This window comes from Hyposmocoma kahamanoa, unplaced genomic scaffold, assembly GCF_003589595.1.
Source record: "Hyposmocoma kahamanoa isolate Upper Pololo Valley unplaced genomic scaffold, ASM358959v1 63, whole genome shotgun sequence".
In the NCBI taxonomy this organism is placed as follows: Eukaryota; Metazoa; Arthropoda; class Insecta; order Lepidoptera; family Cosmopterigidae; genus Hyposmocoma; species Hyposmocoma kahamanoa.
In genome coordinates this window covers 13207361-13224805 of record NW_020653851.1, presented here as the reverse complement: position 1 = coordinate 13224805, position 17445 = coordinate 13207361, and the positions used below count along the sequence as shown (strand labels likewise).

At 36.8% G+C, this 17445-nt stretch overlaps 1 protein-coding gene and 2 pseudogenes across 1 annotated transcript; all 3 read left to right on the top strand.

Moving 5' to 3' along the window:
• Positions 1-927: 927 nt before the first annotated feature.
• Positions 928-3105, top strand: LOC113230007 (pancreatic triacylglycerol lipase-like). The gene is made up of 5 exons (XM_026463729.1): positions 928-987; positions 1074-1260; positions 1406-1800; positions 2007-2340; positions 3017-3105. Exons 1-5 carry the CDS (start codon positions 951-953, stop codon positions 3060-3062), a joined length of 999 nt encoding a protein of 332 aa, XP_026319514.1. The 5' UTR covers positions 928-950; the 3' UTR covers positions 3063-3105.
• A 7018-nt stretch (positions 3106-10123) lies between these two features.
• On the top strand, positions 10124-11401 carry LOC113229988 (annotated as a pseudogene).
• Positions 11402-15442: 4041 nt separating this feature from the next.
• Positions 15443-16916, top strand: LOC113229987 (annotated as a pseudogene).
• The last annotated feature ends 529 nt before the right edge of the window (positions 16917-17445 follow it).

Below are 17445 nucleotides of genomic sequence, written 5' to 3'. Positions count from 1 at the left end.
GCTTTGTTTGTCCAATATAAGAGAGACCGCACTCACATCGTCATTTAAATATACAAGCCACGACTCTGGAAACTGCACGACAATCAAAACGTGCAAACGTGCTGATCCGGGGTTAGAACCTGATTTAGACGGTCCCTGTGCGGTTTTGCTCGCACAGATCATAGTGCCCTTTTCGTATACCGCTAAGGGTCGGTACGGAGGGTCACCATAATCAAAAGTAATGTAGAAAGATATGGGGCTGCCCTTGTGCCTGTACAAAGTAAATTACAAACTTATTTTGTTTTTATTTATAATTTCTTTATGTTTGCTATCAGTACAAAATTGTGTGATTTTACATTTTTTGATACACAATATCATGCTTACTCGGAATGGCTATGGATTCTAACAATACTGCACTCGAAATCGGTTAATATATATATGCTCTTGACTATTGATTTCGATAATATAACATTTGCTTCCCAATTCTAATGTGATATTTCTAATTCGGGCTGACCAATCGATGGACACAGGTGTGATGCATCCCGGACTAAAATGAGAAGTAATTTTGCAGACAAAGCTAGCGTCCGGACAAGCTACGGTAATTGGAGAACATGTTTAACAATTAAGTACCAGAGCTAAAAGCTTAAGAATACCTTTAGATAAAAGAATACACCACACAAAAAAATATTTGTGGTTCTGATTAATGTTGTACGGGGACAGGAAAAATTTGCTGTTTTGAGAATGGCCGACAAATACGAAATACTTACCCCTGATAAAAACATTGAATATGTAATAAAATATTTTAACGTGTGAAGAACCCTAAAAAATGGTACACACCACAAAAGTAGCTAAAATTAACCTATCAATAAAAATCCTACAATTTGATAAAGCCACATTGACGTAGTGCGAGATTACAACGCATATATAAATTGATGTCTTGGAAAAAACAAACAATTTGGTAATCTGCCAAAATGAAGTTCCTTGTGGCTTTTGCTCTTCTTATAACGTGTAAGTTAAATATTAATTACGATTTTAGGCCGAATATGCACTGTATCGTCGGAGCTTAAGTAATTAAATTAGTTGTTTTATTTTAGTGTGTGCTGCTCTCCCGGCCAATCTTGTGCCCGGTGACAACAGCCACTACGTAGAGGGTGAAAGCCGCTACATATGGATGTCTGATGGTGACGGTGTGCCACACCTCGTGGACTTACACGCACCTGTAGACCACTCCGTTCTGAACTCCAGGAATGGTGCTAACAACCAATACTGGTTGTTTACAAGGTATAATTACAATCATAATGTATGTGTATACAAATAAGTCCCACTTACAATTTCTGGACTAGATTTCAATACCTATTACGCGTAGAATTTTTTTGCAATATTTTTTGGTTTTAAAGTCATTTTAAATGAACCTTTTCACCCATAGAAACAACAGAAACAACCATCAACTTCTCATTCACAATGACGGCAACTCAGTCAGGAACTCGCACTACTCTGGCAACCGCCCTCTTAAAGTGGTCGTGCACGGATGGAACAGCAATGGAAACTCAGATTCTAGCGTTATAGTGAGAGACGCTTTTCTAGATGTTTCGGATTGTAACGTCATCGTTGTCGATTGGCGTGGTCTTGCTAACGGCTTGTACACTACAGCAGTCAATGGTGTGCCCGGTATCGGCCAGCACCTCGGCGACTTCCTTAATTGGCTTATAAGTAACCATGGTGGCAACTGGAACAACGTACATCTTGTTGGGTTTAGTTTGGGATCTCACGTTGTTGGAAACGCTGGTAGACAGAGTGGGCGTCGCGCATCTAGAATTACAGGTGAGTGTTGCAATAGTTTTGTTTGTATTAGAGTTTATAAATTGATGAAGTATAGTATTTATGTAAACCCACGGTTCGTCGCCACGCTATCTTGTACTACCATCTCGGACAAACTATTTCAGAAATTAGAACCATTTCTTCCAAATCTAGTGCTTCGTAATCATTTTTATAACCAACAACTTACAATTTTCTATTTTATAAAACAGGTTTAGACCCCGCTGGACCTCAATGGGGTAACAACGGTAACGCTCTAAATGGCAATGATGGCATATATGTCGAGGCTATCCACACAGACGGAGGATTGCTAGGTATTTACGATCCTATCGGAAATTCCAACTTCTACCCTAACGGCGGAAGAAATCCTCAGCCTGGTTGCTCGATTAGCACTTGCTCACACGGCCGAGCTAACGAATTTTTCGCTTCGACTATCCGCACAAATCACCTCGTAGGAAGACAGTGCTCCAGTTTAACTGAAGTTGCAAACAATCAGTGTACTGGAAGTTCTCTGAATATGGGCAACGCCATTTTGACAAAACGCGGGTAAGTAGAAATTGTTGCATTACTCAATTTTCATGTCACTGTGGTGTAAGAACTTGAATTATGTCCATACATTGGGGGTTGTACGATATAATTCCGCCTACCTCTTTCTATCACCGAGAGACTACACTAGACGTAAGCTTGGTTTCCACCATTATGTTGTGGATATTACAAGGATACCAACCGTTTCCCTTCAATATTTATATGGCGAACGGCTATGGAGTGGAATTCCCTGCCTGCGGACTTGTTCCCTGAACGGTATAACTTGGATCTATTTACCTTTTCATCTACATTACTTAGGTGTGCATGCTCCATCGTCGATCTCATCGTCACTTTCCATAAAGTGAGATGGAACTTAAATACGCACTTACTTTTTAATAAAAATAAAAAAGAATACATGACACTAAGGTTCCTAAGCTAAGCTTAATAATTTAATGAAACGCCTAAGGTGCACAAAATGTTGTTGATTGGCATTGAAAACTGTATGACCACAGACCACATAAATGTATGACCAATCTTTACTTTTTTCATTGTTCAATTTCAGATTTATTTTCTTATGTAATTAAGAACCAGCAAAGTTTATGTACTTATTAAATAACCCATTTCTTTCGTGAAGGTAGGTCTTCTTCTGAACACATTTTTCATTGTGTGTTGTTAACTGAATGTTCTCCTTTTTCAGGTCCGGTCTTTATCGAGTGAACACTGGCAGCTCTTGGCCCTTCTAATGAACACGTATTTTTAATAAAATAATTAAAAAGCTTTATATAATTTGAGTTTGTTTTATTTTTATTAAGTTATTTTGTTTTTGGTGGTTTGCAATTGGCGTGGAATCTTCATCTGCCTCCGTGGCCGAACGATTACCATGCCGGACTGCCAAGCAAAAATCCCAGGTTCGATTTCCGGACCGGGAGAAATATTTGTATGGCCTACATTTATTTCTGTCCTGAGTGTGGTTGTCTATTTGTGAGTCCGTGGCATCCACGACACAGGGTTTCCCTAGTGCGGGCTATGTTGACTGTGTGCGCTATTTATTTAAAATAAAAAAATACAAAACAACAAAGAGTCAACACAAAGAAAAATTACATCGCTAAATATAGGAAATGAAACTATTTTTCCGGATTTAAACCGGATTTCAATCGCGTACATTTGTTTTTTCAAACAAACCAACGTTTCGGGCCCTTTCAGGTCCCATAGCCATGGTTGACGTTGGTTTGTATGTGAACGTCTGTTTATAAGCTAGGTAACGCGGGCCTCGCCCACTAAGCAGTCTATTACTAGTATTTATGTGGTCACAGACCACACACACAGATCAGAACTTATAAATCGCTTGAACGCTTCTATCGAATTCACATACACACAACATAGGCGACCCGTTGATGAAAACTGACTGCAACGTCATCGTTGTCGATTCGTCTTTCTAATTCTACCTATAATATGGCAGCTAATGGTGTGCCTCGAGCACCTCGGCAACTTCCTTGATAGGCTTATAAATACCGGTGGTAGTAATTGGAACAACGTACATACATATTGTTGGGTTCAGTTTGGGAGCCCACATTGTTGGAAACGCTGGTAGACGTAGCGGGCATAGCGCTTCTCGAATTATAGGTCAGTGTTGTAACAGTTTTGTAATGCATTAGTGATCATACATGCTCAATTATGTTCTAGAAACAGCAGTTATTTACCTCGGAGATAACGTGTAAACATGCGGTTCGTCGCCACGCTATCTCATACTACCATCTCGGACAAACTATTTCAGAATTAAGAACCATTTATACCAAATCTAGTGATTCGTAATCGTTTTTATTACTAACAACTTATTCAATTTCATAAAATAGGTTTAGACCCTGCTGAATCTACTTGGGGTAACGACGGGAATGCTCTGAAGGGCAATGATAGGATATACGTCGAGGCTATCCATGCAGACGGAGGACATTTACGACCCAATCGGAAATACCAACATCTACCCTAAGGGTGGAAGAAATGCTCAACCTGGTTATTGGATTAGCACCTGCTGGCGCGGCCGAGCTAACGAATTCTTCGCTTCGAGTGTCCAATCACTTTGTAGGAAGACGTTGCAACGATCTAAAGCAAATCTAAAAAAAAATCTAAAAAAGCCCAAATCGATCAGTATGGTGAAAATACTCTGAACATGGGCAACACTATTTTGACAAAACGCGGGCGAGTAGAAATTAAATAATTTATTAGTAAATTTTTAAACTTACCCATGATATAACACTAACGTTTCTAAACTTAGCCTAATATTACAATTAAAACTTTTACCTCTCTTTGCTTTTTAATTTCACGATGTAAATTTTCGTCAATTAGAAAAATAACGAACAAAATTTATACTCGTACACATTGACTTACAATTATATGGACGTCGGGTCCGCGCTAAAAAGTGTCCGCACTTGTAAGGCACTAAAATCGTATACAGAGCGCGACACTCCGCTTTAGTCTTCATTTGTTCTACGGACAGCGCGATACTGCGATGACATAACAATTTAAATTTCGAATAGGTTGACTTGGGACATTTTTTTCGTGGTTTTTGCATTAGACCCGTCGTCCATGTATTTGTAAGTCAATGCTCGTACACCTTTTTTTAAACACATTCTAAAACTCGCTAGAAAAGAAGAAAGTCTTCCTGTAAACAAAATTTTGATGATATGCTCTTCGTTTTCAGAGACGGTCTTTACCGTCACTTTACAGCTAATTTTGAGTCAGCGCGCCCATATAGATAACATAAATCGGAGAATCCAGCAAGGATAGATAGTGAAGTTACTAATATACATGTAGCCTCACAGGGATCCGAAACCGATATCCTGGGTTTACCTGCTCTTTAGTTACTTCTATGTCTAGTGAATTTTGTTAAGCATTTTTTTTCAGTGACCTACATAGATACATACTCTTCTGTGGTCGCACAAAATAATAAATTTGCGGTAATGGTTCTTTGCTTATACCTGGGGCGCACTATAAGTTTCCGGAATGAATAAGAAAAAATACTATAAATGGTCAGAAATGAATTTATTGTTTTTCAAAATATTATCCGTTAGCGTTAATGCACTTTTTCATACGAATGATAATCTGTGATAATCTCTGAAACATATTTTTCATAATCTTCGACTCCTCTTCAGGTGATGAAAATCGTTGACCGCGAAACTAGTTCTTATTTTTTGGAAATAAATAAAAGTCACAAGGTGCCAGATCGGGACTGTACGCGGAATGGCTCATAAGGTTAACGTTGTTCATCTTCAAAAATTCATTTGTCTGTCTGGCCGTGTGAGAACTGACATTATCGTGGTGCAAGTTGATACGGCCTTTACGGTTATTTTTACGGAGTTTGTCAATAACTTGCGGCAAACAAATAGTCGTGTACCAATCACTATTCACGGTACAACGATTCTCCAAAGCAACAGTAGCCACGTGTCCAGTTTTATTAAAAAAAGAAGGAATCATCCGCTTAGAGGCACTTTGCACTCGCGCCACTTTGGTTGGTTTCGGCTCATCTCGAAAGACCCTTACGCTCGATTGCTGCTTTGTTTTGGGATTGTAACTATAAATCCATGTTTCGTCACCTATTACTATATTCCACACCAAATTGACACCCCTTCGTTGAATACGGTAAGCATGACATTGCACCAAGTGACGCGATCCGTTTTTTGAGCCTCAGTCAAATCGTGTGGGATCCACCGAGACCACAGTTTTTTCACACCCAAATGTTTGTGTAGTATTGATTGCATTTGACCCATCGTGGAGTTCGTTGGGGGAGGCCTATGCCCAGCAGTGGGCGTCGCATGGCTGAATGATGACCCATGCCTATGCCTAAAGATGCCCGAACCTCATAGTATATCACATACCTGTCTGTTTTGATCACACAGCACAGCATCGATATTTTTGTTGTTCACTGCAATGGACGGGCGACCATCACGAAATTCGTCACTGAGATTTACACGACCGCGTTTGTATTTTGCAAACCAGCTATAAATAGTCGTCTTACGTGGTGCTTCATCGCCAAAAGCAGCTGTTAAATTACACTTAAAGTCGTAGAAAATCGTACTACGAAAATTTTCACGAGTTAAATCCATGGTGATGTAAACAAACAATTTCTAAAATGACGCCACAATGTAAAAACAAGTGACAATCAGATGAAACAAACTGTATTCTACAGCAAAAGACTTCCATTTTCAAATGTTGTAATTACTTTTTAAATATTCTTTATGTAAGTGGCCAGTTCCGGAAATTTATAGGGCGCCCTATGTACTTCATTCAACTCTTATCGTGGTTTCAGAGTAAAACTTAAACAATCACGCCAATATTTATTTGTTTCGATTATTTTAAATTTTAATCAAATTAATCACCTCTCACTGACTTGAGTTATCTTCAAGTTAGTCCATATTATTACAATTTTATATTTTATTAATTTATTTGTATTATTATAATCGGATTCTTTTATTACATGTAACGGGTGATTTAAGTCTTTTCTTTCATGTACATTTAAGGTCAGGCCACACAGACGCGGTATAGCGGGAAAAGCGTTTCGGGGGCGGACCTGCGGGAAGCGAATGCGTGCCGGGGCATGCCACACAGCAATCCCGAGTGTAGTTCGTGACGGGACAGCGGCACGAAGGCGGCCGGTGTGACACCAAAAGCGTCACGCCACATTTCATTTTCAACACAAATAAAGAAAGGTCCATGTCACTATCGGATAGTGATGTAGAAGAACTTCTTTAAACTTTTGTATGGGGTGTTAAAGTTACCTTGAAAAAAAAATCTGCTAAAAATTTCAAGAAAAAATTAAATACATATTTTTTTAGTGCTGAAACTAGAGTTTACTAGAGTAATTCGGGCTTTCTTTGGCATTGTGCTCATTAGCTGTGTTATCGTTACAAAAACTAGAACAGCAAAATTAGCAAATTTGTAATTGTAGTACTTAAAAATGGGGTACAGGGCGTACATTTTCAACATTTTTCATTAAAATGCTTATATTACAAAAAGAAAATGACTCCGATTTTTTAAATATTTTTTTCTGGGTAGTTACAAACTAGGCAACATTCTGTTCCCAGGTTATCGTTGAGTTTTGGGACACTCTGTATACTTACTTTGAAGGTTTTGAATCAAACTATTCATATGAACAGAAATTGTTTATTTAAAAACATTAAAAAAATTCTATAATCTTAACACAATTAACTTGAAACTATTTTTTCAGTGAGACTCACTGGGCATTTTCATTATAAAAATTATAGGTATATAAGATTTGTAGAATCAACAATAATAATTGCATTTAACTACTGTACCTACTTACTTTATTATTAACAATCTATATACGTAATTAACTTGAAACTTCTTTTTCTATCAGTCCAAATGGGCATTTTTATTTTAATAAATAATAAGTACCTATCTAAGATTTGTATAACACCAACTATTTTGTTTAAGTTATGTATCTACATAAGTGCATTATTTTGAACAATCTTAACATAGTTAACTTGAAACTTCTTTTTCTATCTGTCTCACTGAGCATTTTTATTTTGACAAATTATTTGTCATCTGATTATTTTGAATTGCAATTGAAATTAACTTGAAACTTCTTTTTGTAGCAGTCTCACTGGGCGTTTTTATTTTAACTAATAATATGTATCTATCTAAGATTTATGTAACAACAATTGTATTTAACTTATGTACCTACTTATATTATTTTGAGCAATTTTAACATAGTTAACTTAAAACTTCTATTTCTAACAAACTCGCTGGGCATTTTTATTTTAACAAATAATTAATAGGTCCCTATCGAAAGTTACATTATTATGAACAATCAACAATCTTAACACAATTAATTCAAACTTCTTTTACTATCAGTCTAATGCTGGCTTCCTACGGCCCATGATTTTTTATTTTAACAAATAACAGGCATCTAAGATTTGTAGAATCAACAACAATTCTATTTAATTTTATGTACCTACTTAAATTATTATGAACAATGCATAATTGCAATTATACTTAACTCATATACCTACTTATACACTCGGGAGCAACGAATCCGAGTCACTAACATAAAAATCAACATCTCAGAACTAACAATGCAAACTTATTCAAACAAAAAGTGTTTTGTAGACCATTCAATACTCTAATAAAAATTATAAAACTCCTTGGTTGCTACTTATTAAACTTAACTGTTTATTTATTTAACTTTTTATTTATTAAATTAGCATTCATCATTTCTTATTACATTTTTTATGTTATCACAGCATTAATTCAGTACCATACCTTTTGGAATTACCCTGTGTAGTTTAGTCATCAACTATATTACAGGTACCATAATGGGAAACACAAGTCTTCAGGAATTAGTTGCAATGAAACTGGGATACTTTCTTGATCGTTATTACTTGTTGTGCTAATTACGGTAAATTAAGGAGATTGTACCGGTGCTTCTGAAATTTGATTTTCTTCTAGGTCGTTCAGTTCAGCTTCTGTAAAAATGTGTGCAAGTTTCAATTTGATTTCGGCTTGAATTGTGGGTTTCAGTTTTTTAAATGTTTCTACATAACTAATGAACAGATAATCTACGGCGTCATGTTTTTTTCTTAGAGAAGAGAAGAGGTATCTCACAGTTGATTGTTATTGATGGAGGGAGACGTTTTCCACAACGTATTCGGCCAGCTAACACAGAAATGGCAAGTCTATAGACGTTTCATGCAATATGATATTGAAACGACAATAGAAGTTGTCAAAGTCACGTGTTGTTTACACAATTTCATTAAAGTAAGAACGGTAACAATGCGGTTCAACAGAGCGATTCTCAACCAGTTGAGGCCAATGAACTACTTCCAATTCGTACAAATCAAAGATCGTCTGATTATGCAATTGAAATCAGAGAAAAATTTGGCAATTATATTAATAATAATTAAAAACATAAAAAATATACTCACGATCTTGATTTAGCTCCTCGGAATTGTTTCCCAAATAATTTCTATGTTTTTATAATTTCTATCACTTGTATTAAATAAACTGGGGTATGATTGCACCAATGATATAAGTTTTTCCGTCGAATTCATCTTGAAACTTGATTAAAATCAATTAAAACACATTCCCTAGTTGTAAAAAAATACAACGTCCAAGCCCGCTGAAGCCCCGCTCCCGGATCGCGCCCCGCCACTGACGCGCTGTGTGAACGGTTGCATAGAACTCAATGTATTACAACACCCGCGCCCGCACCCGCCCCGCGGACGCCGCGGCCGCGGCCCGCGCCCGCTCTGCCTGTTTGTCATGGCGTGCGGCCCCGCACCGCGCCGCCTCGCCCCGCGGCCGCCGCGCCTTTCAGTGTGGCAGGGTTCATAAGAACTGGTACATTACAAAAAATCCCGCGCCCGGAACGCTTCCGCGGCCGCCTCTGTGTGGCCAGAGCATTAACGTGTTTAATCTGTTTTTGCTAAAGAAGTTACGGGTTTTTTTACAAAAATGCGTAATGTCTTTTTTAATTTTATTTAAGTATATCGTACAAAGTTACATAATGCCATCAAAAAAAAATTATTATATAATTTGTATTATTTCCCAATAATCGGAACATACGATCAATCTTACAAATAAAAAATACTCTTGATAAAAGATATCAATGTATAATGAAATACGTTAAAACATATGTAGAATCCTAAAACATGGAAATAATCACAAATACGGGAAAACTCTGGCTATTAATCAAAATTCTATAATTCGATAATATGACATTACGATAGATTAAGATCCGTTTATAAATTAATGTCTTGGAAATAAACAAAGAACTTTGTAATCTGCAATAATGAAGATCCTTGTGGCTTTTGCTCTTCTGATAACGTGTAAGTTAAACATTAATTACGATTTTAGTCAAAATACGTACTGTATCATGAGAGCTTAAGTAAATAAATTATTTGTTTTATTTAAGTGTGCTGCTCTCCCGACCAATCTGGTGCCCGGTGACAACAGCCACTACATAGAGGGTGAAAGTCGCTACATATGGATGCCTGATGGCGATGATGTGCCACATCTCGTGGACTTACACGCACCAGCAGATGACTCGGTTCTGAACTCCAGGCGAGGCTGGCAGTACTTGTACTGGCTTTTTAGAATGTATAACACATGTGTTCACAATGTATAACAATAAATCCCACTCGCAACGCTAGGAGTTGTTTCTTGTAGGCTTGTCTGATATTTTATTTAATACTTTATTTTAATATTATATTTAATTTAAATTAATTTACGTATAGCTAGCAAATCATCACTCACAACAACGCCAACTCAGTCAGGAACTCAAACTACGCTGGCAATCGCCCTCTTAAAGTAGTCGTGCAAGGATGAAAAAGCAATGGAAACTGCTTCAAGTACTATGGTGAGTGACGCCTTTCTAGCTGTTTCGGACTGCAACGTCATCGTTGTCGACTGGCGTGAACTTGCTAACTCTATGTGCCCAGTGTGGGCCAGTACCTCGGCAATTTCCTTAATTGGCTTATTAGTAACCTTGGTGGCAACTGGAACAACGTACATCTTGTTGGGTTCAGTTTGGGAGCTCACGTTGTTGGAAATGCTGGCAGACATAGCGGACGTCGCGTTTCTAGAATTACAGGTGAGTATTGTAATAGCTTATTCATATTAGTGTTCATAACTTGCTCAAATACGTTCCGCACCCTGCAATATTTTCTCAAGATGATGTTTGGACTTATCGTTGTCGCGCTTACCATCTCATAATAAGTTTAACTTCAGATGAAAGATCATTTATTCCAAAATTATATTATCCTTATCAGAACATTAATAGTAATAATAATATTAATAATATCGATTTTGTGAATCAGGTTAAGATCCTGCTGGACCTACATGGGGTAACAACGGGAACGCTCTGAATGGTAATGATGGCATATATGTTGAGGCTATCCACACAGACGGAGGATTGCTAGGTATTTACAACCCTTTCAGAAATGCCAACTTTAACCCTAACGGCGGAAGAAATGCTCAGCCTGGTTGCTCGATTAGCACTTGCTCGCACGGCCGAGCTAACGAATTCTTCGCTTCGAGTGTCCGCACAAATCACTTTGTAGGAAGATAGTGCTCCAATCTAACCCAAGTCCAAAACAATCAGTGTATTGGAAGTACTCTGAATATGGGCAACGTCATTTTGTCAAAACGCGGGTGAGTAGAAATGATTGCATTACTAAATTTATTAAATTAAATCACCGTGATTAAAGAATCGTAGCCATTAAAAAAAAATCTGAATTAACCCTTATATATCGATTTTTTAGGTTTTCGCGATTAGACATTGGGAACACTCACTGTCACACAGTTGTTTCAGATTTTTGATAAAAATACTTATTCGCGTATAAATAAAAACAAATATAAATATCATACTACATTTTATGCGTTGCTCTGATCCCACATTAAGTAACCAAAGCACTTGTGTCATGGAGATCGGAAACATGGACGATATACCACAAACACCCAGACCCGAGACTATATAGAAAAGTTAGTTTTCGACATTGACGCGGCCGGGATCGAACCCGGGATCTAAGCGACACCATGAAATGTAGTCTGTGGTGAAAACCGATGTGCAAGTGACTCGACCGCGAAAATTGTCAAATAAATTTATACACCAATCAGTGTCTGGGGATCAAGCACGTTTTTGCCAATTATTGAAAATCTGATTTTTCAATTAAGTTTTTTTAACACCAATGGTTATTTTGGTCAATTTCGTAATTAAAAAATTAGTAACTAAATAAACTATTTAATAAATTCTAATTCTAAATAATCAAATATATAAAAAATACCTTGATCCCAAGGCACTTTTGATGTGTGTCTTTGGTTTTACAAACCAATCAACATTTCGGGCCCTTTACAGGTCCAATGGTCACGGTTAAGAGACTTTACATACGGTGACTTTCGGCGATGCAGTCGCTAATCGTCCACCCTTACACACGCGCGCGATTTTAAACAGCGATGCAAACGCTATGCAAGCGCACGACTGTGTCGATACAAACGCACGATTGCATCGCTACACTAACGCATCTCTACACTGGCGCATCGCTACACACGCAGGATGCATCGATACAATCGCATGTTTGTATCGATGCACTCGCGTATTTGCATCGATGCAATCGTCCATAAATCTCAAGTGTAGCTATGGAATAGTTTTATTTCCAATAAGCCTAACGTAATTTAGAGATGTTTAAAAATGCGTTACTAACAATGAGCAATGTCAATTTGAGATTTTTTAATAGTTAATTTGATGGAGCAGATTTTCGCCAGTTAACTACTAAACTACTACTACATTTTATTACAATGATGTTTAATTAAAGAATACCTACTAAATTTTCAAAAAGGTTATATGTTTCTGGTTTGACATATCACTATACTATACATATCACTTGCTGAAATTTAGGTTAGTGGCTGTCACAGTGGTATTTGCATAGCTGCCTATTTACTTATGTACCTGGTGGTATTTGGGTGAAAATCTCATGCGTAAATTTTGCGTGTCCAGTCAGAGAATCTTGGTGTAAAGTGAAGAAATATTAATGATTTACTTTTTATAGTTTAATTGGACGTAAAATGAGTTTAGGGCAAGAATTTCAGAATATTTATTATACAATAATAAATAATAAAAAATATTAAAGTCCCGATTTTCAATTTTGCTGGTATGTCCACATTCTCTTTCATTGTATAAAATTGTCGTTCTAGTAAAATATGTGCGCTTTTACGAAAAACAATTCCAAGCATAGGAAATAAAACTATTTTTCCGGATTTAAATTGCATACATTTGTTTTTACAAACAAACTGACGTTTCGGGCACTTTACAGGTCCCATGGTCACGGTTGACTGAGGCGGTACAGTCATCAATCAGTTATGTCTAATATTAATGCAAACCACCCTATTTTTTCACTATAGTTAGAAAAGTTATTAATTAAATACCCTAAGTAAATACCTTATTTTTTTATTTTACAAAGAAAACATTCAAATTTACGCTGCATTACGTTTTATTGAATGAATTTTTATTAAATTCAATTTATTATTAATTAATAATAGAAATTAGAATAAATTAAAACATATTAATTACTATTGCAGTCTGTTTGGGATTTTTCATCAGAGGAAATATTGGATCCCAAACTGGTGGTGCGGAGAAATCATCTTCCCTGTTGAAATTAGGATGTTTTTTAATTTCAATGGTCTCTCGCAATATCCTGGTTAGATAACGGACTTCTTTTGCAAAGACTTGGGGATTGTCAAACTTCATTGAATATGTAAGTTTATCCATGACATGCTCACAGACTGCAGACTTGTTTACGTGACGGTGTTTGACATCAGCTATATGTTCTTTGACGCGGGTACAAATACTTCGCTTCGTTTGTCCAATATAAGAGAGACCACACTCACAGTCAAGCTTGTAAACTCCTGCATCCTGTATACATTTCACGTGTCTCAGGAACTGAGAAATCTTTCTCAGGGGCTTGAAATAGGTCTTGATAGACGCACGACTGAAAACTCTTCCGATCTTGTCTGTAACACCTCTCACGTAAGGTAAAACGGCAGGTCTTCCCTGGACTGTTATTAACAGTGCCTAGTATTTATATTTTGAGTGCCTGTACCTTCGTCAAGCAAAATTATTCACTATTCAAACGACATGAACCTTTATATAACACGAGGTTTCCGGACAGGCTTACTGTACCGGTCAACATAAAAAGAGAAGTGTATCGTCGTAACTGTTTACCTATGTGTGTCAAAATATATAATTCGCTACCGATTGATTTAAAAAATACGCCAAATACAATGTTCCGAAATAGGTTATCCAAATGGTTGTCTAACTGTTGTTTTTACTCAATTGAAGATTTTTTTGACTACAAAAATAATTAGGTATTTGTTTAAATTTGACATTATTGACACTTATTATTTTAAATGTATAAGATATTTTAATAATTATGATAGATATACTCATTTTAAGGTAAATTTGCATGCTATTACTAGCTAAGTGTGAGAACCTGTTAATAGAAATATTATATATTAAGCCAACTATGTACACCACACTTAATGCGAATAAATTATTATTATTATTATAATTATTATTATAAAAATAAATATAAGCTCTACATAGTGTTTAATAACAACAATAGTGGTGTCAGATATCGTATATTTTTTATAAGGCTGTTGTAATAGTAAACACCTTAACCATTTGATGTAGCAAAACAGTTTTTTCAGCTTGTCCCCTAACCTTTCAAACTGCGCAACAGTGGCAGGCATTTTGAGTTTGATGTTCTTTCAAGTTTAATTATAGGAAAGTAGATATCACAAAATACTGAATGTTAGTTTGAATTGTTAATTTATAAAACACAAAAATTTTTATGTACTTTTCACATATTTAAAACTAAATAGTTCTGGAACTAAAAATAACTTTGTTCACAAAGTGCTATGTAAGCACTTCACAGTGGCCTGCATGATATATATCATATTTATCGATAAGAATAAAACGATATAATCACAATACTTAACATAATTAATTAATATTCCTGTAACATTACACAAAACAAAAAACTAGACCAAGTTCTGAAGATATTTTTAAAATCTAGTTATATCCGTGTCCAATCCATAACTCACATCAAAAGATAAATGTAGGCACCAATAGCTATACTCAACTCAAAATATCATAAATTAAATCTGTAATCGAGCTTTATAAAAAAACAATACAGTTAAGATAAAATTGAAAAACAACGTTTAAAAAATTTGTTCAAATTTCTGAGGCAATCAGCAACAAGTGAGTTACTTCTACTATAATAACTATTTTTCAACTTTTGCCTGAAGCAGATTATACGTATTTCATATGCAGAAGGTCCGTGTTGAAGTTACGGCACTGCTCTCCAGCCAGCTCTTTAGATTATTAATTATCACTACATGACATCTAAATATTTTTATAACCATAACCGTTTTCAGAACTCCGATAGTTCCCAAAACCTATTAAAATTACTCAAATATTAGACAATTGAATTGATTCGAGTTCAAGAAAACTTGACGTACGCACTGTCGTCGCCATAAACGAGACAGCAATGCTGGAGCAATCCCATAAATAGTGTGAAACTTATCAACTAATTCTGATGAAAGTCCGTTTACCATGAAGATACTTGGGGTGCTTACAGGGCTCTTAGTGGGTAAGGTCGAGTTTGCTAAAGCGTATTTCAGGTACTTGGTGTATTTTTCTTGAATAAACTTGCATAGTTTTGTACATAAAAGCTGTACGCAGTCTTTTTCTCAAACTGACATTCTTTTACAGCTTGTGCTGCCACCCCTATATCCCCAGTGCCCACTGTGCCTGGTGACAACAGTCACTATAACGAAGGCGAGAGCCGCTACATTTAGATACCCGATGGCGAGGACGTGCCGCGTCTTGTGGACGTAAAGGAGCCTATAGATAAGCGAATTCTAAGCACCGGGAATGGTGCTGACAATCTGTGTTGGCTCTTTACCAGGTGTGACTGTAAGAAGTTATGGTTTCTCTATATCTTCGTATCGAAATAAATGTACTTACTAAATAAAAGTACAACGCCTGCAGGTATTATTTAGATATGATAACAAATGTGTTTCCATTTTTTATAGACGTAATCCTACCAAAGCACAAATCATCCGAAACGGCGATGTTTATTCTATTAGAAACTCCAATTACAACCCCAGCGCATCCTTGAATATATTCGTGTATGGTTGGTCCGGCAGCGAAAATTCTGGCGTTAACACCAACGCGCGAGATGCTTTTCTTGCCGTGTCTGACTGTAACGTCATCGTCGTCGACTCGGTGCAGGCTATATAACTGCTGTCTCCGGCGGACCGAACATAGAACAGCATGTCGGCAATTTCGTCGAATGGCTTATCACCAATGGTGGAGGTAACTGGAACAATATACATATAGTTGGCTATAGCTTAGGAGCTCATATAGTTGGCAATGCTGGAAGACATAGTGGAAGTCGTGTCTCTAGAATTACAGGTAAATTTTATAAATAGGTTTCGTTTTACTTTTACTGAGTTCAAGTAACAATCTTGGCACAAATTATTTTTATAGACTCTGTGAAGTCGAAGTGTTGACGGATAATAACACCAACAATGACGGAATATTTCATTCGTTCAAAGGTTTGGAGCCAGCTGGTCCCTTATGAGTAGGAAACAATGACGCTTTGCGAAACAGTGATGGTCAATATGTGGAAATCATCCATATTGATGGTGGACTTCAGGGTGTTATGAATGCTATCGGTCACAGTGTTTTCTATACGAACGGTGGCAGGAATCTACCTGATTGCAGCTCTAGCGCCTATAATCATAGTAGAGCTTATCAGTTCTTTGCAGCTACCGTCAGATATCACCATTTAGTTGGCCGTCGATGCACCAATACCGAGCAAGCTCAAAACCTGCAATGCACTGGGCCACATTAAACATGGAAAATGCAAATTTATCAAAACGAGGGTAAGTAATAACAAATACAAAACCATGCTATTTTTTTAGTTTATTTACAACATTCCAATTTATATTTAACTACGTTTAATTATATTTATAGAGAGGGTACCTACGGCTTGAGTACTATGGCCAACTGGCCCTTCTAACGGAAACTTCAACAACCACAAGAAACGAATTAAAGGCACGACTGATTACAGGTGAAATGAGATCCAAAATAATAGAAATTTTGACGTATTTCGACCACACCGACTTGGTTTTTTTTATTGACAATGAAAACAGAAAACACCGGTAATGAACTATGGGCATGGGCCCGAAATACGATTCTTATCTCTTATCTTATCACACCGATGGCACACGCTACAATCGAAAGAATTTGCCAACCAGCGTAAGGTCGAGTACCTTTGTACCGAGTACCAATTCTTGCTTGCGCCAGATAGACAGGAAAGAAATGGTACCTACGTCCTAAGGGAGGCTCCTTTCGTGCAGCCCGATATTAAACACGATTGAGTAAACTTCGAAATTTTAAGATTCCGCAACATTTTTATTTTTCTAAATTCATCTTTTTTTTATAATACCAAGTGACGGGACGAACCAGGCGCACAACACTTGTGATAAGCGAAACACCTATCCGTAACAGTTCAGTGCCACGCAGAGCTTTAAATCGCAAAGATCTGA

What these genes read in the sequence shown, in the direction of transcription:
- LOC113230007 (XM_026463729.1), top strand. Translation starts at nt 951, where the DNA reads ATGAAGTTCCTTGTGGCTTTTGCTCTTCTTATAACGT. An exon ending in TCGCGCATCTAGAATTACAG is followed by an intron (nt 1,801 to 2,006) that starts GTGAGTGTTGCA and finishes TTTATAAAACAG; the next exon opens with GTTTAGACCCCGCTGGACCT. An exon ending in GCCATTTTGACAAAACGCGG is followed by an intron (nt 2,341 to 3,016) that starts GTAAGTAGAAAT and finishes CTCCTTTTTCAG; the next exon opens with GTCCGGTCTTTATCGAGTGA.